Source organism: Cyprinodon tularosa, unplaced genomic scaffold (assembly GCF_016077235.1).
Source record: "Cyprinodon tularosa strain WSP-4 unplaced genomic scaffold, ASM1607723v1 ctg19, whole genome shotgun sequence".
Classification (NCBI taxonomy): Eukaryota; Metazoa; Chordata; class Actinopteri; order Cyprinodontiformes; family Cyprinodontidae; genus Cyprinodon; species Cyprinodon tularosa.
Window position 1 is genome coordinate 3,010,225 of NW_024038678.1, and position 25,067 is coordinate 3,035,291.

A 25,067-nucleotide genomic window follows, 5' to 3' on the forward strand; every position below is an offset into this window, starting at 1 on the left:
AATGAGTCGAAAGATGTAAATATACCACCCTCAGTGGGCAACTCTCTGGACAGCTAACAGCTAGTTCTAGAAAGGCCATAGTTGATCAATGCTTAATACTATTTAATGAAAATTTCAACACATTTGCATTTTATTTTATTTGGCTTCCAATTTTCTCAAATACTGCACAAACAGCCAGTTTTAAAACATTTTTGGTCCTTGGTATTTTATTAACAGTATACAGTACTATTAAAAGTATAATTTATAATAATATCTTTTTGGTCATAACCTGTCCCTATAGGAAAAAAAAGTTACTTACATATTTAATACGTAATACCAGACCTCTGTCTCAATCAATAATCCAAATAATCAGAACCCAACAACATAATTTACTATTAGATCTCACAAAGCATCATTAATGCCCTGATCTAAAAAAGTTTTAGAACGCACTGGAACAAAGTTGCAGACAGAAATTAAATTAACCCCAGATGGACTCCAGTGATCCTCAGTGAGAACCTTGATTCTCAAATTAAGGTTTTTCAGGTAGGGTCAAAATGGTTCAATTTTTTTACCATAACGAATGGGATTCCCATTTATTCTTTATCTGAAACCTTTAAATGAGACAAAAAACGTTTTTATATGGTCATCTAATTTTTCAGAACACAGTTGGTAGTATTTTATATAAAATATGCATAAGTTTTTTCCCCCTTTCCCCGATGAGTTAAATGATCTTCAAGCATTAAGTGTAAGAGTATACGTCAATGAAAAATAAACCTAAAATAATCCAAATCTACAAACCACATGGTAAAAACTAAGCATGTAAAACTATTCATCGTCTTGAGCTTATCCTGGACTCCAGCTGGAGAAGCTGTCCAAACAGCTACTCTAACTCCTCTGTGGGAAGCTTGAGGGTTCCAGGATCAGCTGAGAGACATCGTCCCTCCAGAGTATCTGGTGCCATTCCCAGGGCCTTTTCCAATGGATGTCTGACCCACCTCACACTGCAAATGTAAATCTAATTAAGTCATTGTTTTCATAAAATAAGTGCCTTTTTCTTGAATTGAGAGGGTAAGTGAGACATTTTGCCAATGAAACTAGACAATTTACACTTAAAATAAGAAAAAAGAACTGCATTGTCATATTTCAAGTGCATATTATCTAATTAAATTATTCTAAGAGTAAAAATACTCATTCCATTGGCAAATGATCTTATTTCCCTGCTTTAAATTAAGAGTAATTTAACTTACTTTAAGACATTTTCACTTATTTCTAGATCATTTTTGCAGTGCAGGTGTGTGCTCTTGATGTGAAGCTTATTTCAGCCGCTTGTTTTTGGGATTTCCTTCAGATGGTTGCAGCGTCCACAGGAGCTACACGGTCCATCGATCTCCTGCTCCATTCTCCTCTAACTTGTAAACAGAACCAAAAACCTCTATTTGTGATGCCAGTATTTATTAGCCTGTGTGTAAATAACCACCTATTACAAACATCTGAAGGTGCTTGGGTAAACTACTTAAATTTTATTTTTTAAACTGGAGTGTTTTTAGTGCATTGGTTTTTGTCAGCTATCAGACTGATTGTTAACTCTCGCCTCTGCAGTTAGCTTCCTTTCATAATCTATGAAGATACCGAGATAGTGTAAATTCGGGGAATATGAAAAATGGTTTTATAGCATTTTAGTAGAATCTTGTTTCAGAGATAATAGCTGTCTCTTCAGCTTTCTGTATCGGTCTTACCACATGTTAAAGGGTAATTTTCTCTCATTCTAACACAGGGTCTCCTCTCTGCCCCTCCCTTATTTCTCTTACCCTCCTCCCCAACCCCCACCTCTCCTTTCCATTTCATCTTATAGTTTCCTGAGAAAGGGCGTGGCACTGATTTAAAGGCCAAAAGGAGAGACAGAAGACCAGCAGGACCGGAGACATATGAACCTTGCATGTGAAGCACATCCTGACACCTGCTCACCTTCTGTGTGCGTGTGCTAGCCTCTGTGTGTATTGTACTGTGAGTCTTTGAGCAGGGGGGAATTTGATGGCACTGTGAGCAATGCCTCTCATGCAGCGACAGCAGGTTTACAGTAGGGGGCACAACTCCTTCCACCTCCTCCCCCTTGTACTAGCTCTCCTTTTCCTCGGAGTCCTGCCCAGCCAGGCAGCCATTGAAATGCCCTCCAACTGTGAGTACTGATTAATGTCCTAACATGCAACAATAGCTGAATGCTGCAATTAGATTGAAAATATCTATATTTTGTGTTAATTATTGACTATAGATTTATCAGCACACACCATAATGATTGTCAATCATGATAAATTAATGAAACTGAACTATGGTAACATGTTTTCTCCTTATTAACCAAAATGTTTAACAAAAGAAAGCTCTTTTATACTCTGAATACTACTTTCAGAGATATCCCTGCCTAGTGCTCATTTGGAGGCAGTGGTGTATCTAATTACTCTGTAACTGATCCCTTCATACTGCATTGATTAGTCCATCTATTGATCTAGTTTCCTCGGTGAAACCAGATTGAAGGGAATTAAATCAACAATTTGGTTACACAACAGACATTCTGTGAGCATTTTTCATCCCTAGTCTTTTTTCTTCCACCTCCTCGATGCAATATGTGAGCATTAAAAATACAGCTGAGCTTGAGGCCCGCAGGGAAATTGATCTTCATCTACTCTGCCGCCACCACTGCTGCTGCTTCTGGTTGGCCAAAAGATTATTGTTTCCTCTACTGTTCTTCATTTTTTTTTACTCTTTGTCACAATCCTTCACCACCTACACAAACTAAAAAAAAAAAGTAAAAGCACAAACAGCAGCACAAGCCCTCTTCTTAGCCCACGCACCCTTCAAAAATATGATGAAAGGCAGTGATTTTTTGCCATCTAACTCCCAAAGGGGCAAGGTGACACAGAGGTGAGAAGGCCAAGGAGGATGGAGGGATGACGATGATGATGCTAAGGAGAAAGGGGGATGGGGGGGAAAGGTCAAACCTTGAAATGGGAAAGGTCAAGGTGTCCTCTGCCTTTCAATTAAAGAGGCTCTAACATGTCGATTAGAGTTACTGAGACACCAATCATAATCAATAAAAGAGATTAATGAAATGTTTGTTAAGGGTCCTACATACCTAACCAACCAACCAACCAACCACCCAACCAACCAACACAAAGTAGTGCAAAGTTGTAAAAATATACATTGGTTTGAACATATACATGTAAACAAAAAACAAGAAAATCACTTTTAACTTCAATAATAGTTGCAAGAATTTTGGGCAGTAAGCAAATATTTGGAAAGTTGTTCTTAGCTAGCCTAGCCAGCTAGATGAACCATAGTGATCTACTTTTTCAGGGCTTCTTGGGCTTTTCCAAAAGTTGATGGTCTCCCTAAGCCAAATCAAAAGTTGTGCAGAGAGAACAATTTAGCAGCATGCTGTAATGCTACATTTCATGCTTTTATTGTGAAGTGCTGGCAGTGAGACCTTGACACGATATGCTATGGGGTTGCCAGGGGTAATCAGGTCCAAATTGAAGAATCTAGGAGGCTGATAAAGTACTGCGTATTGTGGCACAATAATTATACCCTCTAAATAAGGTAAACATACCCAGTGTTATATTCAATGCCAGCACAGGAATGCCATATCATATTAGGCAATAACTTGATATACTGAAACAGCTGCTCTAACATCTGCTGGGATGGCGACATCATCAGCCAAATTAAAATTATTCTATCTTAAAAATCAGATCAGGACAAACAGCAGTTTTACCTGCATAAATCAAGTAGCACTGAAAAAGTAGATCATTTTTATTCAATTCGGAGCTTAATGGGAGGATGCTGGACCTTAAAAATTAACCTTTGATATATCTATGTAAACACTGTGCATCTGAAATGCAGACCGTTGAACTACTTGCAGGGTTAGTGGAAATCACCGCGGACACTGCGTTCAGTCTCAATACAACATTAGATGTGGTTGCATAGACAGTGTAGGAACTCTGGGATTCTGCTGTATCTCTGAATACTAGAGATAATAATATATATATATATATTTTTTTTTTTTCTTCAAATACCTCATCGTTAGTCCTATTGATTGACAGCCATTGCCAGTACAGGTTATCAAATCTTCACAATTAGATTTAGCAGTAGGTTATCATGCTAACGATAAATTCATAGTTGTTCTTCTGGAAGGAAAATCTCCTGGGCTGCCCTGTTTTAGCCCAAAACATCCTCCCATAATCTTTAAACAACTTCGGTGTCCCTGCTAAAAAAAAGGATCTCCTAATAGCGTGATACTCTCGCCACTGTTTTCCATGATGTGGATGGTGTTCAAAATAATGGGCCTGGTTTGTTTACAACTGAACATAAAGCCTGATCTATCAAGATCCCAAAAAGGAGTGATAAATTGCATATATAAGCAAAGAAAAAAAATTGCTGTTGCAATAAGTGGTTGAGTTGCAGATGATAAAAATAAGATTCACAATTAGTTATGGGTGCAACCGTGGTGTCGATCACTCTATTAAAAGGAGGATTTTGCTTCTGCAAATGGCTTTCACCATGGATATTTTTTGAGAAATAAGTCCGTTTTTTATTTGCACATCAAAAAAGCAGCCACTCGGTGTGCAAGCGAACTGCTAATGGATTGCAGTTATAATTACAGACAGTGGAGGAAAAAAAAGACCTCTGCTGAGTTGAACAAACAAACAAAAATTCAGGACCAAATCACCTTACCAGGGAGGACAAAATCAATTTTTTTCATCAAATGGAGAATTTGTGTTTGTGTTTCTATTCTTTTATCAAAGATGATATTTCAGGGTTAAGTTTATTAAAGATGGAAAAAAAAGGTAGTCCAGCCCTCCAAAACAGATTTGTTTTGAGAAAACATGGTAAAATAGAAGACAAAACTCGTACTAGTCTTCCACTTTATCTTCAAAGGCGTTCAGGGAGCATCTGAAACAGATGTCAGAGCTACCTCAGCTGACTCATCTTGAAGGAACAGCTGTTCTACTTTGAGCCCTTCACCCTATCTCTGGCTGGGCTCTTCACCCTTTCCTATCACTTAGGAAGTGTCCAGCCACCATGCAGAAGAAGATCATTTTTGCATTATAATTCTTAATGCATGAGAGATAGGGGAAGGTATCTGCTGCAGACTGTAAGTTTTTTAGAACCACCCATGTGTGGACAGCGGCAATACCATGACAGCAAAAAAGGAGAAATTATTTATTACATAATATGATATAATAATACATTTTAGCACTAATAAACACAAAGAGCACACTTGTTTGATAAGAGTACTGTTAAATTTATGAGTGCTACAGTTTGTTACATATATAAAGATACACCCCTTTCAAAATACTTTTTACTTGATCATGATTTTTACTTGATAATTATAATTAAAGTGTAAACACCCCCATAGCTCTTCACCTTTGAAATATATATAAGTCCCCCTCCTCAGGAATGGTTTCTACTTGTGACTACCTTCAGGCCAGCCTTAGTTAATCCAGCAGCTCAAAAATAGCAATTTTTCATTAGATTTTTTTTTTATTCTGACAGGATATGTTTACAGGATATGTTGACATAATGATGAAAGATTTTTTCTCTCCATCATCTGTCATTGCACCTCTTCCCTCTTTACTTCTTGCTACAATTAGGGCAGACATCTTAGATGAAATCCGATTTGCACCTGGTTAATAGACCGGCCAAAACTTGACTGTGCAAGCAAAGAGTCGGGTTTGGGCATTTAATAACCATTGGTCAATCAGGTCCATTGTCTTTAACATTGAGGCCAAAAGTCAAGTTTTGGTCAACTGATTAGAGCACAGCTGTGAAAGGCTGTAGTTCTTCCAGATTTATCAGCAGTCTGACTTAATTTAATGGTCCTTGATCTTTATGATGCTGTTTATTCAGTGAGACCTTCAAAAAAAGAAGGCTTGGATTCATACAGACATGCTACTATTTCTTTGGGGGATTAACTGCATAACACTTTTTAGCAAGTAAAAATAAATGTATGCATGAATAAATGAATTCTTCTTATTTCAGACAGCCCTGTAAAACAAAACATTCAGCACATACAACCATCATGTATAATAATGATAAATATTTGTATATTCTCCTTCCTATAGTCTTCAAATCCAGCCATGTACCTCATTCCTACTTTACTGCTTAGTTCAAACTATGATGCAGTCCTTTGAGTGAGGAAATAAATCAAGTCGTGTACATATAAACATACATATACATGCCACTCACAATAAGATATATGACAAATATGAAATGATTGTTTGGGTGTAAATCGATATGTTTACTTGTCTGTGTGTCTGAAACATGTATCTTTTCTCATTTCCTTCCCTCTCGCTAACTTTGTGGACCAACAAATTACATAGGGGAACGTGAGTGCTTTTATCTTACTTTCTGTTGTTCCTTTACTAACAAATTTTCTTCTAAAACTCATTGTAAACACTTCCATTATGCCTGAGAGGCTATTCTCCATCCTGCTGACAGTGGTGCACTAAAATGAATATAGTATTGGACTGTGCCTTAGTTGGATTAGGCTCATATGCATGTCAATGCAAGTATAGCTTTGTGAACACGAGCCACTTTTTGTTTGTAATGGTTGGGTTTCGGTCTTATTGGCTCTCAGTAGATAATGTATCGGTAGGAACATATAGGATAAAGTTTGAGGAGCTGGCAGCACGGCTTTCAGATCAAAGACTTGAAGATATTAAGAGGAGTTAAGGCATAAGCAGCAACTTGTCTCCTTCTAGTGATGTAGTGCCTTCAGCCCTCCCTTCAATTTGATCAGCTGAGAAAATGGGATTATTTTCTGAGTGGGAATTCTTTCATTAAATTCACACACTCTTCTCATCTGTCTCTTCTTGAATTTAGCTTGTTTGATTTATTTGTTTATCTGCTCCACCATTTGTTCTTTATTTTATTTATCTTCCATTCACACTCAGCACTCCATCTTCAGTGCCTTTATCTCATCTACTGCATCTCTCTCTCCATTAACCTACTCCCTCCATTTACCTACATACGTATAATTAGAATAATCCCCAAATGTAAAAGTTTTCTATTTTCCTTTAAGTTAAAAAGGGGAACAATAAAGTTACCTTGAAGCAACCACTTTGGAAAAATCTAATATTTTGTGTCTTAATTTTTTTAAAACTTCACAGAGATATTAAGGTACTTTAAAATCATTGATATTCATATGGCAAAAAGTCTTAAAATAATTAAAAATGAATGTAATAACAGTTAAATAAATTTTAAGATTTTTTTGGAAACAAATAACTGCTAATGAAAAACAGTAATCACATACTTTACTATTCACACATAGACCTTAGAAAAAACACAAATAAAACAAAAAACAAAATCCAACAATCCTTATTCTACTCACAAACTAAATTGAATTTATGTTTAATAAAAGGAAATAGGTATTCAAAATATGAATCAAACTGATAAGGGATCAAAGTTTATCAAAGGTTATCTCTTTCTCAATATCTTTCCTATCTATTTTTGAGTTCAATACCTGCTTTTGTCTTGGGTAAAAATATATGTATTATCTGTACAGTAAAAAGATATTGGCCTTCTCCTAAAAAGATAAATAAAACATTCGATTTAGGCCCCAACATTGGGCTTGGAAATTTTTCAAAGTAGAGAAACCGACTAATGATTACAAAATATTTCAGAACTATCTCCATGCATTTAGATAGAGATTGTGTTTATAGACAGAACACTGAGGAATAAAACAATCAAATATGGCATTCCTTGGCAGCCTGTGATTTTAGGGAAGGGGAGTTCTACTTATTGATCATCCAATCAGACGAGGATTGGGTCTCGATCATCACATTATACAGCCAGTTAAAAGCAACTTTGTCTTTTTAATCATTATAATATCTTATAGCTGGACCATTTGTATATTTTTTTTTAAATCCAGATATTCCATTGAATAAAATACTTGTTTTCATATACAGTTATACTCCTTCAACAACCGACATATGAATTTACCATTTATAAATGCATAATTGTAAATCTTTCTGACTCTACATTTGGCTTTAACATATCTAAGCCAAATACAGGTTTGACAGGCATTTAACATAAAAAGGCAAGGAAACTTGTGATATAGTGCAGCCTGTTACTTGATAATAACAGTAGTTATAAGGAGCCAAGGTTTAAATGGACATTTTTAAGGGAAAAAATAAAACCTAGTCAGAATAGCTAGGATAATCAAATCATGCAAGGCTTGAAATTTTCTAGATAATATGAATTCCTGAAAATGTACTATTTTTTTTAACATGTTGTGACCCGCTTTATATTTCAAATCCAGTACATATTTTCTCTACATCCTGCATGCATTTCCAAGTGCAGCTAAATCAGATCACAAGCACACTTGCTAAAGCTAAACAAAAACTTTATTCAGGTTTATTTCTAGGCTTTTATCTAGCTAACAGATTCTAATGAACATGTTAATCTTGTTCCTTCTCCCCATAGACTCCCATATTCTCACAGGAAACATTGAGCCATATCTTTTTTCTACATTAACTATCCTCCAACATTGTCTCAATTTCCTCTCATTGAAAACACATTCTCTGTCCTTTCTCTTCATCCTACTATTTTTCTTGACCTATATTTAATTTCTTTCTCTGCAGAGCCTAGTCAAGTGATATTGATTAAGTATACTTCTTTATCTCTGGTCTGTCTTGGCTGTTTGTAAGCCTTTGAACAGATAGTGCAGATGTTTTGTGACACAGTCTTGAGGTTTGCAGTCGGTGCACACACCAGAACTAGAATTACAGCAGAAAGCACTGTGAAAGGACGCCATGAGAATTCAGCATTGTGTTCACATATCATTATTTCTGTGCATGTATTAACCGAATCGGTCGTTTGAATGTATTCTGTGCCTAAATGAATTCTTGTTTGGGTCCATGCAGACAAAAGGCCTCCTCAGATAACCAGGCACCCAGATTCAGTCACCATATTTAGCTTTGAGGACCTGAACATGACCTGTGAAGCATCTGGCGTCCCTCCACCCAGGTCAGTTAGCACACCCACATCCATGCAAACACATAATCACAATGGTTCTACGGCACTTTACAAAATAATTGATACCCATTGAACTTTCAAGACTTTTTGGCATTACAAACCAGCTGCATGTGACAGACTGAAACTAAGATTTTTAAGGGAATAGAAAATGATAGATAAAAATGAAGTACTTTCTAGTACAGCTACAGTCATTTATGTGTCGCTTTAAAGTCACTGTCCTGTTGAAAGGTAAACCTTGGATTGCTCCATATATATATATATAGATATAGATATATATCTATAGTCATATATATATATATATATATATATATATATATATATATATATATATATCTATAGTCATATATATATATATATATCTATAGTCATATATATATATATATATATATATATATAGTCATATATATATATATGTATATATATAGTCATATATATATATATATATATATATAGTCATATATATATATATATATAGTCATATATATATGACCTACAGTCATATATAATAACGATGTTCAAGTATTTTTCTGTATAATAGATGTTTTTTCACTCATTCTTTAGCCAACTGAGAATAGTGACCTTCCTTCTCCTTGTTCATCTGACATCTACATATTAACATTACACGAGAGCACAGCTTCTCCCAGTCAGAGTTCTTGTTTCAACAGAGGATAAATGTCATTAAGCCCTCAGGCAATCTTCCCTCAGAGTGTCTTAGCTGCTCTGAAGTGTAAAACTGCTCCTATTGCAGAGGAAAAAAGAAGAGCATCGCTATTACACACAGCATAAGCATCTGAGCCCCACTGGGGCATCCATGTACATTTTAAAGCAATCCATTTGTGCCCTCAATTCCAGTGACATCTTCTGTGCATAATTGACTGCTTTCAGAGACATGAAAATGACTATGCAACTGGTGCTTAAATGATCAGCTTCTCTCTCTTTTTTTTGCTTTAGTTTTAGCTGGACTAAGGATGGACTGCCATTTGACCCAAGCAGTAAAACAGAGCTTGAAGTTAAGAAAAATCCGTACTCGTTTGTTTTCCAAGCACTTCCAAGTAATACTAGGGACCCGCCAAAGTCATACGAAGGCAAATACGTCTGCTATGCTACCAATGAGCTTGGTACTGCAGTGTCAAAGGAAGCAATACTTCGAACCGATGGTAAGAGATGTATTTATCTTGAGTGATTGATAGCTTGTTTAATGTAAAATGCTCAAACCTGGCATCTGTTGACAAAAGTTCCTTCAGATCAGTGTTGATAATGTTGAAATTTAAGTTATTATCTTTGTTGTTATGTGCTTAAAAGAACAAGTCAGGGATTAGTCTTAGACACTGGATTTATATAATTGACTTACAAAAGGGGCTACACGGTGGCACAGATTGTAGCACCGTTGCCTTGCAGCAAGAAAATTTTAGGTTTGATTCCCAGCCTGGAGTCTTTCTGCAGGAGTTTGCGTGTTCTCCCAGTGCATGCCTGGATTCTCCCAGGGTGCTCTGTCTTGTTCCCAAAGTCCAAAAACATGAGCTGTTGGGTTAAAAAAACTAGATCTTTACCACAAGTGGCATAAAGATGCTGTCACTATTATGCTTGGGGAACTAAGAGGATGCTGAGTAAGGATAGGTAAAATAAACAAATACTTCATTTTAAATTAGCTCTCTTCTGTAACCTACACTTAATCAATTTGACTCTCTAAAAATAAAAGTAGCTCACTCCTGAGCTGCATCACAATTACATGATTATCATACAATTTCAGCATGATAATCATACACACATGCAGACAAACCCTGAGCCAACATCCATCCACCTGCCTGGCTGGCTCTCTCCTGGGCAACCTCCTTCCTTCACAGTTTCCCTGACAACGGTTTCCTGAGAAACACTTGAGTTGATGTCATGTGATGCTCTTTTCAATGGCTCCTGAGGGGTTATCAACACTGAGCGGAAAGCAGGGGGAGATTGAGAGCACACACTGAAGACTCACATATTCAACCATTCTACATCTTAAAAGTGGGGATTTTGTAATAGAAACCCAGAAATAAGGCTCCTCATCAGTGTGGGTTTTAGATGACATGTGTTGAGGACTGCCTCAGGAAATATTCTATACGGGTTGCTGTTTGTTTACCACCTGTTTCTACGCAAACTCACCTTTGCGTGTTTGTTCCTTGTTTACCCCTGTGCAGTCCCCCCTACCCTGCAGAGGGAGAATAGAGTTTCTGTGAAGTCAGATGAGGGAAGCAGCATCGTGCTGAAGTGTAACCCCCCTCAGAGCTCCATGGAGCCCAACATTCATTGGATGGATCAGAGTGAGTTCATTATCTCCACTTCTATTACATGCGCCTCTTACTGTGTATGCTCTTCCTTTTGTGCTTCACTTTGATCATATCTGAGAAAAAAGAGGAATGTATTTCAAAAAGCATTTCTAAATGAATTTTAGATATGTAGCAAAACTAGAGGGATAAGTTCTTAACTGCACTTTGTTATTCATCTTTTGCTTTTTTTTTCATCGTACTTTTACAGAACAATCCTTTTAAGTACACCGTCTTAGTTTTTAAGAATATTCAATACTGAATGGTTGGAATAAACTGAGATAGAAATATTTTCTCTGTTTAGCTCTTTAAAACTGTATTTTCTCTATTAAGATTTGCGCCATATTCAGCTGAGTAAGCGGATGGTGGTTGGATTGGATGGCAACCTGTACTTTGCCCATTTGACAATGGATGACAGTCGGGATGACTACACCTGTAATGTCCAATACCTGGCAACACGCATCATTCTGATAAAGGAGCCCATCACTCTGAAAGTCAACCCATGTGAGTACTAGCCTAGAGAATGACATCAGATGTGGATGCGAACCGAACCAAAGCAGAAGCAGAAGCATGTCTTGAAGTGTACGATGCATTATTAAAGAGATCCAACCAACAAGACCACAAGCTTTAAACATACCACAAGATCATCTTTGAGTGAATTCAAATGTAGAAATGTTTTTTATGAATGACAAAACTATAAGAAAAATTTTTTTTTTTTTCAGACGTACATAAATCAAATGCAGTCCCAAAAAAAAAAAAAAGAAAAAAAAAGGTAAATGATTAAGACACAAAAATGCATTAATCAGATGCATCTTTTTGGTTGGATTTGCAAGTATGCCCTTTTTCAGCATCTCAGTCAGATCCTGTTTTTAATAATTCTTTATTCTCAGCCAAACAGTTACTAAAGTTTTGCTATCTTATTTTAACTTTAATTAGGCTTCCTCACAGGTGGTTACTTAGCAGACCTGATACCTGTAGTTTACTGGTGGTAATTTCAAACAGCAATGGTGCAGAATAGTCCCACCCTAAAATGTTATGTTCACAAACATCCGCTTGCTGGTTGATGTGTTTACTCGGTAATTGGGCTGTCTGCTACGGCTAAACTGTGTTGTTTTAGTTAGAATAGAATAGAATAGAATAGAATAGAATAGAATAGAATAGAATAGAATAGAATAGAATAGAATAGAATAGAATAGAATAGAATAGAATAGAATAGAAAATCCCTTTATTGTTCCACAATGGGGAAATTCTGGTGTTTACAGTAGCAAAAAGATTATAGAAAAAATGGTCACACAATGTGGAGCTTAGAAAAATTTATAAGAATAACATAATAGTGAAGAGTTAAAAGATGAACAATAAAATACTGTACTGTACAGTGTTTTAACAACATAAAAAAAACTGTGCACCTGGAGAATAAATAATCAATATATGGCTATGTACATTTTTACAGTAATGTATATTTGAAAATAACAGCAACATTAGGGATGTGCAAAATCAGCATGAATGTAACAACTTATTGAGGTTGTTGGGAACAGTTTTCCTACACATTGAGTTGTTGACTTTGCTGCTTATTGCAATGGTTTCCCATATTTCATGCGCTGATGGTCTTTAGGTAAACCCTCTAGTCCTATATTTGTGTATTTCTAAATAAGTATCCAATAAAAACATTAAAATAAAGTTTTGCTTTTGTGTTTGGTGGGATGCACCCCTTACCAAAAGCTCTACTAAATCTCCTGCGTAACCTGTGGTCAGCAGGGAACTTCTTTGCCCAGTTCTAATAACATGCGGCTTACTCTGAGGGGCCACTGCAGACATCTGTGACTTGACTAGAGGTCAGAGAGATGAACATGTGTTAACATGGACCCCAGTGTTTAAGATTACATCTGTTGTTATTGAGGTAAACTTTTTCCAGCAATCTCTGAAGCCTACTTCTGGCTGCAAGGGCGTAGAAGCACAGCCTAAGAGGCTGCTGTGTCAGCAGCACAGCTATCTGCAAATTGGCCATCCATATGCATGAGCTTTTCTCTTTATCTAAATGCATTTTCGTTTCTCTTTGTCCAGCCAATTCGGTAGTGCGGAATCGGAGACCGCACATGATGAGGCCTACTGAAGGCGAAAGCACGTACCACGCCCTTAGGGGCCAGACTATAAAACTCGAGTGCATTGCTCAAGGCCTGTAAGTATGTTCATATACGCGTGCCAACCTATGCACCTATGCACGTTTTAAAGAGGAAAATAAAAGCCGCCCTTTTAAATCAATCACTACTGCCCCTAAGTTCTTTTTCCATCCCACTATGGACTCCATTTGCTCTAGCCTCATTGCCAATTCCTTCCCTTTCACTTAGCTCCTTCCCTTCCTATTTGCAAACTCCTCCATTTCTCTTTCCTTTGGACCAAATCTGCTTTTTTTTTTTACATATGCAATTTTACAGTGTGTACTTAACTTTGGCTGTTTTTACTCTTCTCCTTTAAAGTCCAACTCCTGAAATAACATGGCTGAAGAAGGAAGGGGAACTTGATGAATCTCGGACAACCAAATCAATGTTTGACCGACACTTGACAATCAAAAACATCTCTGAAAGTGACAGCGGAGAGTACCAGTGCATAGCCAAGAACACCCAAGGAAATGCCAAACACACCTATCATCTGAAAGTAGAAGGTGTGTTTCACTCTATCCTTTACAGAAACAAAGAACACTTGAGAGCCTGCAGAGCCAAATTATTATTCTTTGCCGCTTTGCTTTGATATTGTTAGGTGGAAGGTGTATCTCAATAAACTCAAACTAACAGAAAACTTTTTTTTTTAGTGATGCAATTTAAAAATGAAACAGATTCATTACACAGTCTGTCAAATGTGTAAATATGACTACAGAATTAGAATACAGGTTTTTTTTTTATTACCCAAAATCCCAATCATCATAGAAGTGAATGTAAGATATAGGATTCCATCAGATTAAACTGGTAATATAAACTGGTCTACAGGACATTTATTGATTCCATGCATCCATCCATCAGTCCACCTGTTTATTGTATTTATCCATTCATCAATCCATCCATACATCCATGCACCAACACCTAACTAAATTTTTATGTGACTAAAAAATCTCTAAGCAGGGAAATTATTTGATATATTGGGACTTTACTTTGTAAAATGCATTGTTTTATCTTTTACAGCTAAGCCATATTGGAAAGAGATTCCAGAGAGTCTGATCTATGCCCCAGGTGAGACTGTAAGACCAAACTGTGCAGCCGATGGCACCCCCACTCCTACTATCAGCTGGACAAAGAATGGGGAGAAAATCTCAGGTCAGAGCATCTACCATTGTAAACCAATTAGCAGTAAAGATCCTTCTACTTTTTAGAAATAGTAAGATGTGTAAAACCTTAACAGGAAGCAACTCTGGAAATGCTGTAATAGCAGAAAATGGTTCCCTGATCCTAAACCGTGTCAACTCTGGAGACACTGCTGTCTATCAGTGCCAGGCCTCCAACAAACATGGCACCATCCTCACCAATACCCATGTATATGTCATCGGTGAGTATTTAATCTTTCTTTTTGTCACTTCATCTGTATTTTCAGTGTGTGCATCTTTGTGCTTGCCACACATGCAAAAATAAAATGCAGTAGTTGAGAACTGACTTACCAGTGCAACTGTTAAAGCTGAAGTCTGTAAGTTTTTAAAAATCACTTTTTTGTCATATTGGCTAAAACTGTCCCTATGCCCAGACAGCAGTATATGTGATATGTAACCTGTGAAAAAAACTGCTTCAATTGGTACCACCTACTGCCTGTATTTCACTCTGGAAAGAATAATTCGGGACGAGTCAAAACAACCAATCACAGCCAGAGGAGCGTCTGATGGAGTGTCAATCACAGCTCACACACGCTGAATCCCCCCCCCCCCCCACTGCAGCTTTAAGTTTTCACTTTTTATCATCACAATAAAAGCTTTTAAATCACTAAACAATTTTAGTATTTGACATATCTAACTAAATTATACCCATTTAAAAAACAAGAAATCTGTTTCATTAGGTTGTTAAGGGGGAAAAAAAGCAAACAATCCAAAATAATTAACTATGTGTTTTATTCTAATAGGGTTTATTCATGAGCTCTTAGTACAATAGAAAATAAAGTAACAAAATGAAGTAAAACATAAGTGACCCTAAATAATGATAAAAACAACATACGGAAAAATAGTAAGAAAAGTAATAAATGAGATTGAGAGAATACTAAAATTTGAAATAAGAAGTATTACTTATATAAAGAGTTAACATTGGGCTTAAAAGCTTAACATATAGTTCAACAAATAAACTGACACACAATTGCTTTATTTGAAAACATGTTTATTTATGTACCTTTATAATTTGGCAAGTTTCTGTGTTTTCCTTCAGAAATCCCTCCACAGATTGTTACAGAGGACAGGAAACTGTACTCTGTTACTGAAGGCCAGAGTGTTTCCCTGGAGTGTGAGACCTTTGGCTCTCCTAAACCCACAGTCACATGGTAAGGCAAATTCCTACTGATTTATTTCAGCTTATTAGTGGGTTTTTATATCTCATTTCCACAAAGTTGATGCTATTGCTTAGGCAGCTCTTCATATGCATAAATTAACAGCCTAATGTTGTTACATCTGGGCTGTGACTGTGAAATCTGTTATCCAGGCACATATCCAACCTGGCTTTTTTTTTAAATGTAAAACAGGCAAAGTGGTGTATAAACTGGCGAATTAGAGAAGCTGAAAGGCCTAATTTTGTACTCAGCTTGGCAGTTTTCTGATGTGTTCAGGGAAAGAGGGGAACAGTACCTTCTTGCTGATCCCAGAGTTAACCGGCTCACCAATGGGGGGCTACAGATCTTTAATGTCAGCCACGACGATGAAGGTTCCTACACCTGCTCAGTTCAAAATGCCAACGTGTCAATCACAGCTGAACTGGAGGTGTTCAGTAAGTCAGACACACATTTACACAGCCACACACAGTCATCTCTCTGTTTTTCATGTCATTTCAACATCCTGCAGCTTGACTGGGCTTAATTTCTCTATTTCCTCACTTTCACTTCTAGACAGGACAGTGATCCTCACACCACCCAAGGACCTGAAGGTACAGCCAGGGACCAAAGCGATCTTCACATGTGTGGGCCTTTATGATACCAATCTGAGGCTTCCTCAAATTCAGTGGCGAAAGAACAACCAGAAGCTGATGGAATCCTTCAGTGATGAAAAGTGAGACTGGAAATCTACTTTTTAGAGATCTTGGCTAATGTCAACTAGGATTTGTCAACAAGACTAATAAAGAATCAAGAACTGTTTTCATCTTCAAAATCAAAACTCTTCTTAAACTCTGCTACTGATGCAATGGAAATAGTTTAGAAGAGATGCCTCACAGAAACTTTTATTAGGGTACAATTTTACTTTACTTTAGTTAGTAACAGCCATGAACTATGATTACTGATTGGGATTTGTGTGACCAAAGCCGATTAGTGTGTATGTAGAAAGAGAAAAGAATACCCATAAATAGCACAGTACAGGGCAATCTATTATATGAAAGTGAAAATAATATGTATAACACATCTGCAACATCTCAAAGGCACCTAAAGTGACTGTGGGTAAAAATAATATTGCATCCTTAATTTACTTAAGGTGGCCATCCTCAGTGGGAAATTTGGTAATGGTAATATCCTTCTTTGGGATTCTTCTTCAGCAGAAACAACCACTGGTGAGATGAGCTAAATATGAGGTTATTTTATAGAAAAGAAAGTTAGTGGCTGTAAAAGACTTCAGATTAGGAGGGTTTACCTTCCAGCAGAAGAAAAACCCTAACCATAGTTAGAGTTAAAACACAATGCTTTGAATTTAATTCAGAATCTGTGACAAGACTTGAAAATGTATATTAATAGAATTGCTCTGTCCCACCTGACTGAGCTGGAGCTATTTTAAAAATAAACAGTGGTCAAGGATTTCAGTCATTAGCAGAGTGCACAACTTTAGCTGCAGCCAAAAGGGGTTCTAAAGAGCATTTTCTCAGGGTTGGCTGTAGGGAGGTTTTTGTTTTGTTTTGTTAAGATGCTACGTTCTGTTTGTTTGTTACATGAAAATCCTAATAAAACCTTAAGATAGTTAAGATCATATGAATATGTCCAACAATACACCTTAAGATGTCATGATAATCAGTCAATTTTTAAGGGATATGGAGATAAGAATAACAATGATGGCTACATTTTGCCAGATACACATTTGATGGTGCAGACTTGATAATCGCTAACGTGGAACCAGATGATGAGGGCATTTATACCTGCCAGATCATCTCCTCCCTGGACCAGGCTGAAGCCAGCGCTACTCTGACTATATGTGGTGAGATCACAAAGCAGCAAGTTTGAAATCATACACAGACATAGGCCTACGAATAATAGATGTGCCCATATGTTAAGTTTAAATAAATTGATTTTATAGACAGGCAAACTGATAATAACATTACTGCTTTTTTTCTACAGACCGTCCAGACCCTCCAGGCCTCCTCCAGATCTCTGATCCCAAGCATCGTGCAGTCTCTCTCAGCTGGACTCCTGGAGACGACCACAAGAGCGCTGTTTTAGGTATAGTACCAACATAAAACATCAGCACTGTTTTCTGTCTTTCTTTCAGATAGGAATTCCTTTTGAGATCCAGTCCATGTGGGCAGCACTTTAAGCTTAATCTTTATCTTACAATATCCTGAATCTATTCGTAGGTCATCTTTCTACCAAGACTTCAGCCATTGTTTTAATGACTTGTCTCTGGAGGGCTTAGAAAACTGATGGAAAGTTTGCTTGTTTAGCCTGCTCAGATTCTCCAATTATTAAGAGTTTGCCCTGAAAGGCTGTATCTCCACAGAGTATATAATTGAGTTTGAAGACCAAGATTTAAAGGAGAGGGGCTGGGAAGAGCTGAAGAGAGTAGGAGGCAACCAGGAGCATGCCGTCCTCTCCCTCTGGCCGTACATGTCCTACCGTTTTCGGGTCACAGCCATTAATGAAGTAGGGAAAAGTGACCCTAGCAAGCCCTCTGAAATCCACAGCACACCAGCTGAAGGTGAGAAAAAACAAACTGTGTGAAAAAAAAAAAAGGTTTGGATTAAATTAAATATAAACTCCAGCTAATTATTGTTTTTAACCTCAACACAGCTCCGGAGAATAACCCAGAAGATGTCAGGAGCGACTCTATAGACCCAGACACCCTCCTCATCACCTGGGAGGTACATCTAATACCTGAGAGTGCTAACACTTAAAAACCATTATCAAACAAGGTTTTGTTTCTGTTTTCATTGCCTTCTATTTTCTTTCTTGTAGAAAATGGACAAACGTAACTTCAATGGACCTGATTTCAAGTACAAGGTACAGTGGAGGCGTGTACTGGGCAGCGGACCAAAGTGGCAGGAGAGAGAGACAACCGAGCCTCCAGTCATCGTTCCTGACGTTGGCAATTTTTCCGCTTTTGAGATAAAAGTTCAGGCCATTAATGCGAATGGTGATGGACCGGAGCCAGACCCTGTTATTGGCTACTCAGGGGAGGATGGTAAATTGATAAAAAGACACAACTCACTTAGAGTGCTCTGAAAAGGTCTTCATATTCCTTGAATATATTTGAATATTTCTTATGACGAACAGTAATGCTTATCTTGCAATGTTTTCCTTTCCACTTTCTCATAGTTCCCCTGGAAGCTCCAATGGATGTGGGAGTCGCAGTACTTAACAGCACTACGATCAGAGTGACCTGGGCAGCTATAGACAGAAACACAGTCAGAGGACACCTGCTGGGATATAAGGTGCTTCTACATCTTCTTCTGGGTTCCTAAATTTTTTATCCCCACTTAAAATCAGCAAAAATCTTCCTCATTCAGTGCTTTTCAAAATACTTTCTCTGAAAATAACCCATTCCTTGAATCTCTTTGATTAATTTTGTGGCACCAGGTACACCTCACCAGAAAGGGCTACAGGGGTCACCACCGTGGCCGGAGATCCAGGGAGGCTGAGAGCACTGTGGTAGAGGAGACTGGTCCTAATGAAGAAACAAAGCTGATCAGTAAACTTAGACCATACTCCCGCTACCTCCTGTCCGTCGCCGTTTTCAACAAAAGGGGGGAAGGACCCCACTCTGAGCCGCTGCCCTTCAACACTGAGGAGGGAGGTGAGCATAAGAGACAGTGGGTGGAGAGGGGATGGGCAACAAAGCTGTATTTAGAAGCAGATATGTGGCCTTAAAAAAAAATATATATAAAATAAATTAATCCTTTTAAAAAAGCACTTTGCAATCATGTGTCCTTCTGTGGCTGCCAGTACCCAGTCCTCCCACATCCCTGCTCCTTGACAGCCCATCAGAGACAGAAATGGCCCTTCACTGGACGCCTCCGGCCCACCCAAATGGTATACTGACAGGATACCTGCTGCAGTACCAGCGAAGTAAGCATATGTTATATTGCATCTGTTACAACCATGAACTCTTCTGTCCATAAAATGAAACATGCACAACTGCACAGTTCAAGATAAATCAATGAAACCCTTAAAATGCCACAACATCTCAAGCATGTGGATCAATCAGCCCTTTGTCACCGGTAATGAATAGTTTTGGAATCTGCTGCAATCAGTTACAGAGAGCGATGACAGCCCCTTACAGAAGGATGAGATAGACAACCCCACAGCCACCCACTATACCCTGAAAGGTCTGGACCGTCACAGCCAGTATCGCTTCTTTCTGAGGGGGCTCACTAAAGCTGGGAAGGGAGAGCCCATCATTATGACGGGCGCCACCACACTAGATGGAGGTAACACTCTACTTCCTGTTATTGCAATTACATGTTTATTACAGTCAATTTAGTAGACTTTTGTCAGTAATTTGATTCAAAAATTGAAACTCATATATCAGGATACAACAAAGAAACTTTAGAGGATTGCAGAGAAAAGACCATTGAAAAGTTTGGGATGGATTCACCAGATGTTTTCCTGGACTCAGAAATCAAAGAACAACCACACACAGAGATACTTGATGCATATCCTTTAATGCTTTTGTCTGCTGAGAGATTTTTGAGAGCCGGATTTAATTGTAGAAGAGAACTTAGATCTTAACAGCGGTGCTAAAGTGTATGTGAATGATTGGCCAGCCAGCATGCCTGACTCAAACCCCACAGAAAATCTATGAAGTATGGAGAAGATGAGGGACTCTAGACCAAACAATGAAGACAACCTAATGGTCGCTAATATAGCAACCTAGACTTCTTTGACTGATGTAGTAATTCATGCGAAAGGAAACCTGACCAAGTATTGAGTACTTAAACTCTAGAGTACATTGAAAAGCTTTTCACTTGATCAAATATACATAGTGACAAACATTTTATTGATGCAAGGATCAACAAATATAAAAGGAAGACAGGCTAGTTTTGAAATCAAATTACTCATTTATTATAAATTACATGCATGTAATCTATAATTCTAATACTAATCCTAATTTATCTTTTTCTGCAGTGCCTCCCTCGGATATAAGCCTATCTGTGGGAGAAAACTCTGTAAATGTGAGCTGGGAAGCCAAGAGGAGACACAGAAATGTGGGTTTCTACATCCACTACCTCAAAAAGAATGGTATGAAATAAACACACCTAACTTTACAACAATCAGGTCTTCATGTTCGGATCTTGAACAGCTACTTAGGCTCATGTTGTGCCTGTACAGGTGGTGTAAACTGGAAAAAGTCGGAGAAGGTGAACTCTTCTCAGACTTTTTACCAGCTTCGGGGCCTGAATCCTGGCTCTGATTATCTTCTGCGCTTCTTCTACGGAAACGCATCATTCTGGGAGACTGACATTAAGACAGAGGGAGAAGGTAGAGCCTTGCCTTCATTCAACTTCTCCTCTTTCATCTCCCAGCTTCACTCCTCTGGGCCTCACCACACTATAGATAAGACTGCCTCTATAAGCACCTTGCTGTTCTTTCAGTCTGCAAAGTGGTTTTAAAGACTTTTGTCAGAGGAGACTTGGTTAGCCGTTTACATTGATCCAATAATGTTTGTTTGGTGGGTGCCATGTTTCCCTGGTAAAATGCAACCTTGTTAGCATGCATAATGCTCCTCCTCGTGCGCACCAGATTCTGCTCCTTCGTTAATCATGCGTCTTTCTTGATTCCTTTTCTTCTTGACTTATTTGGTTTTGTAAAGAGAAATAAAAAACTTCTGTCTTGTTTTTCTCCCTCTTAATGTGCTTTCTTTAACTAGAAATGACAGAGGTGCAGGCGAGCATTGCAACGCAGGGCTGGTTTATTGGTGTTGTGAGTGCCCTTGTGTTGCTGTTGTTAATACTACTCATCCTCTGCTTCATCAAGAGGAGTAAAGGAGGGAAATACTCAGGCAAGTATAGCTTTAGACCATGTTGAACTGAAAAAGATGCTTGTAAATAACCTGATGATGACTGGAAAATTTTTTCTCATCGAAATTCTCAACGGGATATTTATTAAAAGAGTGGGATATTTCATTTTAAGAATACAACCTCCAAACATTTTTTTTTTAGCTTCATATAACAATATTATATAAAATATTTGGACTCTGAATAGAAATGTCAAAAATGGTGGGTGTTGTATCATAGAGAACCCAATAAAGGATCTAAGTTAAATGTTCATATAAAAGTTTCTGAAGATGATCCCAATCTTTGTTCTTTGAACACTTACTCAAAGCTATCTTGCACGTTTGACAGAATACTGCTATTGATGTCTAAAACAGAATCTTGACATAATTCATTAGAATTGTAATGGAAATAAAATCGAATGATCTGTCTCTTCCTCAGTGAAAGATAAAGAGGATGGTCCAATGGACTCAGAAGCAAGACCGATGAAAGAGGAAACATTTGGAGAGTACAGGTTTGTCATGTAAATTTCTCTTTGGGTTTTGCGGAATGTCAGATCACAGTCCTGAATCCCCTGCCTTGTTCTGTTTTGCTAACCCCCTTTGTTCCTTTATTCCCTCTATTGCCTGCCTCTGCTTTGCAGATCTCTGGAAAGGTATGGAGTTTTGTTTCACCTACCTAATTCTCATCCCTTGTTGCTTCCTAAGTTGTCTTCTTTGTGTACTTGTTTGGAAGGGAAATCTTAGAAATTAAGACTTAATAGAGGTTAATAATTTAGGGGTATGAAGTGAAGCATCGGCTTCTTTTATGGTTTTGTAAGGTTACCATTCTATGAAATCTTTCAGTGTTACTGATTGTCTTTCTTCACCAATGTTGTTTCATGCTTTTAGTGAATTTCTTTGTTTTATGTTGTCTTTGCATTAGTGATCTTGAAGAGAAGCAAACCGCCAGCCAGCCGTCTTTGTGTGAAGACAACAAGATGTGCAGCGAGGACACCCTGAACTTTGGCAGCAGTGCTCTCACCACAGAGCTCAACCTGGATGAATCTTTGGCTAGCCAGATCAGTCGTCCGAGTGAAGGTCCAGAAGGATTCCGTGGCGTGCCGGACAACTCCCCACTGAATCCCACTACCATGGCCCCAACCACTAATGGCATGCCCAATTCAATCACCATCCTTGATTAACTCCCACCAGAGACCATCAGACCAAAATGTCAACACGTATGTGCCCATACTGTCCTGTTCCCCTTCTGACTTGCTGATGTTTATTTTAAGGTCCAGTGCACAATCATATACAGACTTTTTATATGCCCTCTGGCAGTCATCCGAATGATTAGACATTTGTGACCAAAGGAGAGTCCAAAGTAGTGGACCATGTGACACCAATCGTTCCATCCAACTTTTTTGAATAGCTTACAGTTAATTCAAACAGCTTTTGTTTATTCGAACCCTTTTCCTCTTTTTACTTTAAACAACAGAAACATATAGACAGAATGTTGCATATCATGAAATATCAGGGGTTCGAGGTGTGGTCACAGAGATGCAGAAAAGTGCATTAAGTAAATGTGGAGGATAATGATGGAGCACAGCGTGGGGAAACAGACAGCATACAGTACCTTGTAAAAATATTTACAACCCTTGAATTTTTAAATCCATCCTGTTTTAATTACAAACATGTATTGTAAACAAACATTTTGTACAGAACAATATGTTCATCACATAATTATGGAGGGAAAGGACTTTTTGTATACAAAATCAGAAAAGCATGACTTGCATATCAACAGGCTATATGCCTAACTTCACTAGTTCCTAAACTTTCATCACTGGACATGCTACCTCGGTAACTATGACGCAGCTGGATTGATCAGTATGTCTAGTAATAAAAGACATGGAACAAAGGAGCTGGTCAAAGTTCAGAAAATAGTGAAGCTGGGTATATTGCCCATTAAGCCCTCATATAAAAATACTTTAAATAACCATCGCTGGCAACTACGGCTACAAGTTATTTGGGACTTTGTCAATTTTCAATAATTCTTTTTTAGTAGAATACCCCAAACTCGTTCTGATGCGGTGCAGAGCATTTCTGTTGACCCTTACACCTGGGTGCATTTTAAAAACCAATCCGACTAACAGTCATGCTGTTGGAGGAAACTGGAGTACCCAGAGAGAATTCATGCATGTGCAGGGAAAACATACAAACTTTATGAAGAAAGACCGTTGACAGGGTTCAAACCCACAACATCTTGCTTCAAGGCAACAGTGCTACAAAGTGGCACAATGCAGCCCACACTGAACACAGATTTTTTAATCTTATGTTATACTTTGATTTGATTTAGATCTGGACTTTGACTATCCCATTCTGAAAAAAAAAAAAAAGTTAATTGAAATTAACCATTCTATTGTAGTGGCAGTTTAGAGCATTGTCCTGTTTGAAGGGGAACATCTTACCAGGTCTTAACTATTTTGTAGCCTCCTACTGGTTTTATCTTTTCAGGTTTGTTCTCAATTTATTTCAATCCACCTTCCTATCAACTTTTTTCCCTGCTGAAAAAAACATCATCACAGCATGATGCTGCCCTCACATTGTGTCACAATGGGAATTGTGTGTTAATTTTCATGGGCATTAAAGGTTCCTCTTCATGCATAGAGTTTTGCAGATAGAAAAAAAAGTTACATTTGGTTTTCATCTCACCAGAGCACTTTGTTTCTACATGCTTGTTGTGTCCGGCACATAAATTGTGGCAAACTTCGGCTTTCCTTAATGGAGCATAGTCACATTATATGACATTTTAAAAACATTTTACTGGGGAAATCGGATTTTAATTATTTTAATTGGCATGCATTCCAATGACAAGGTTTTAGCTCATAACCTTATTTATTTGAGATATTTCTTACCTTGCTCTGTCTTTTCCGTTGCTGTTATAGTAGAAGGCTTAAGGAAGAATTCAGTAGTACATAAAGTTGCTGTACATCAGGTAATTTAATGAATATCTGTGCTTCTCTGACCACGCCAAGCTATTCTTTTACAGTGAGACATTGCAGGAGGGTTGGGCTCTATTACGCTGGGCTCACACTGGCAGCTGCGGTATAGCTGTGGTGCGGGTGGCGCAAGGAACCCAAATAATTCAAATTGATGCGCTGTTTACTTAAGTCACGGTACAGTCTGGGTGCGGTTACCAAAGCCGTGCAGATCAACAGTCTTTTTGCAAAAACGTAGCTTGGCCAGACATCCTAGGGGTCTCTTCATCAAGCTCCTGCATTGCATTTGAGTAGCCAAAACAAAAAAGGCGAAACAAAAAAAAGTTTTGCCCGAAAACTCCAAGAAACAGGGTACACCCATGAGTACCAGTTTCTGCAGCTGGAGCTGCAGCTGGGACAGCCTAGTTATAATGTGCAGTGTCAGTG

At 38.0% G+C, this 25,067-nt stretch overlaps 1 protein-coding gene across 2 annotated transcripts in view; it reads left to right on the forward strand.

Annotated features, from left to right (window-relative positions):
• l1cama (L1 cell adhesion molecule, paralog a) overlaps window positions 1-24,044 on the forward strand; it is a 53,149-nt gene extending 29,105 nt beyond the window's left edge. The window contains exons 2-29 of one of the 2 annotated variants that reach the window (XM_038283107.1): window positions 1,832-2,155; window positions 6,351-6,356; window positions 8,895-8,997; window positions 9,958-10,163; window positions 11,181-11,303; window positions 11,640-11,810; window positions 13,368-13,482; window positions 13,781-13,965; window positions 14,480-14,611; window positions 14,697-14,840; window positions 15,698-15,809; window positions 16,092-16,249; window positions 16,368-16,527; window positions 17,531-17,655; window positions 17,796-17,897; window positions 18,175-18,372; window positions 18,465-18,535; window positions 18,630-18,855; window positions 18,990-19,105; window positions 19,251-19,467; window positions 19,617-19,739; window positions 19,925-20,101; window positions 20,799-20,912; window positions 21,003-21,152; window positions 21,541-21,672; window positions 22,106-22,178; window positions 22,308-22,319; window positions 22,589-24,044. In XM_038283107.1, the coding sequence (XP_038139035.1) occupies window positions 2,026-2,155; window positions 6,351-6,356; window positions 8,895-8,997; window positions 9,958-10,163; window positions 11,181-11,303; window positions 11,640-11,810; window positions 13,368-13,482; window positions 13,781-13,965; window positions 14,480-14,611; window positions 14,697-14,840; window positions 15,698-15,809; window positions 16,092-16,249; window positions 16,368-16,527; window positions 17,531-17,655; window positions 17,796-17,897; window positions 18,175-18,372; window positions 18,465-18,535; window positions 18,630-18,855; window positions 18,990-19,105; window positions 19,251-19,467; window positions 19,617-19,739; window positions 19,925-20,101; window positions 20,799-20,912; window positions 21,003-21,152; window positions 21,541-21,672; window positions 22,106-22,178; window positions 22,308-22,319; window positions 22,589-22,847 (3,840 nt within the window). In that variant the 5' untranslated portion in view covers window positions 1,832-2,025 and the 3' untranslated portion in view covers window positions 22,848-24,044. Of the gene's footprint in view, window positions 1-1,831; window positions 2,156-6,350; window positions 6,357-8,894; window positions 8,998-9,957; window positions 10,164-11,180; window positions 11,304-11,639; window positions 11,811-13,367; window positions 13,483-13,780; window positions 13,966-14,479; window positions 14,612-14,696; window positions 14,841-15,697; window positions 15,810-16,091; window positions 16,250-16,367; window positions 16,528-17,530; window positions 17,656-17,795; window positions 17,898-18,174; window positions 18,373-18,464; window positions 18,536-18,629; window positions 18,856-18,989; window positions 19,106-19,250; window positions 19,468-19,616; window positions 19,740-19,924; window positions 20,102-20,798; window positions 20,913-21,002; window positions 21,455-21,540; window positions 21,673-22,105; window positions 22,179-22,307; window positions 22,320-22,588 lie in introns of those variants that run through there. The other variant, XM_038283105.1, reaches the window with a different exon arrangement.
• Window positions 24,045-25,067: the final 1,023 nt, after the last annotated feature.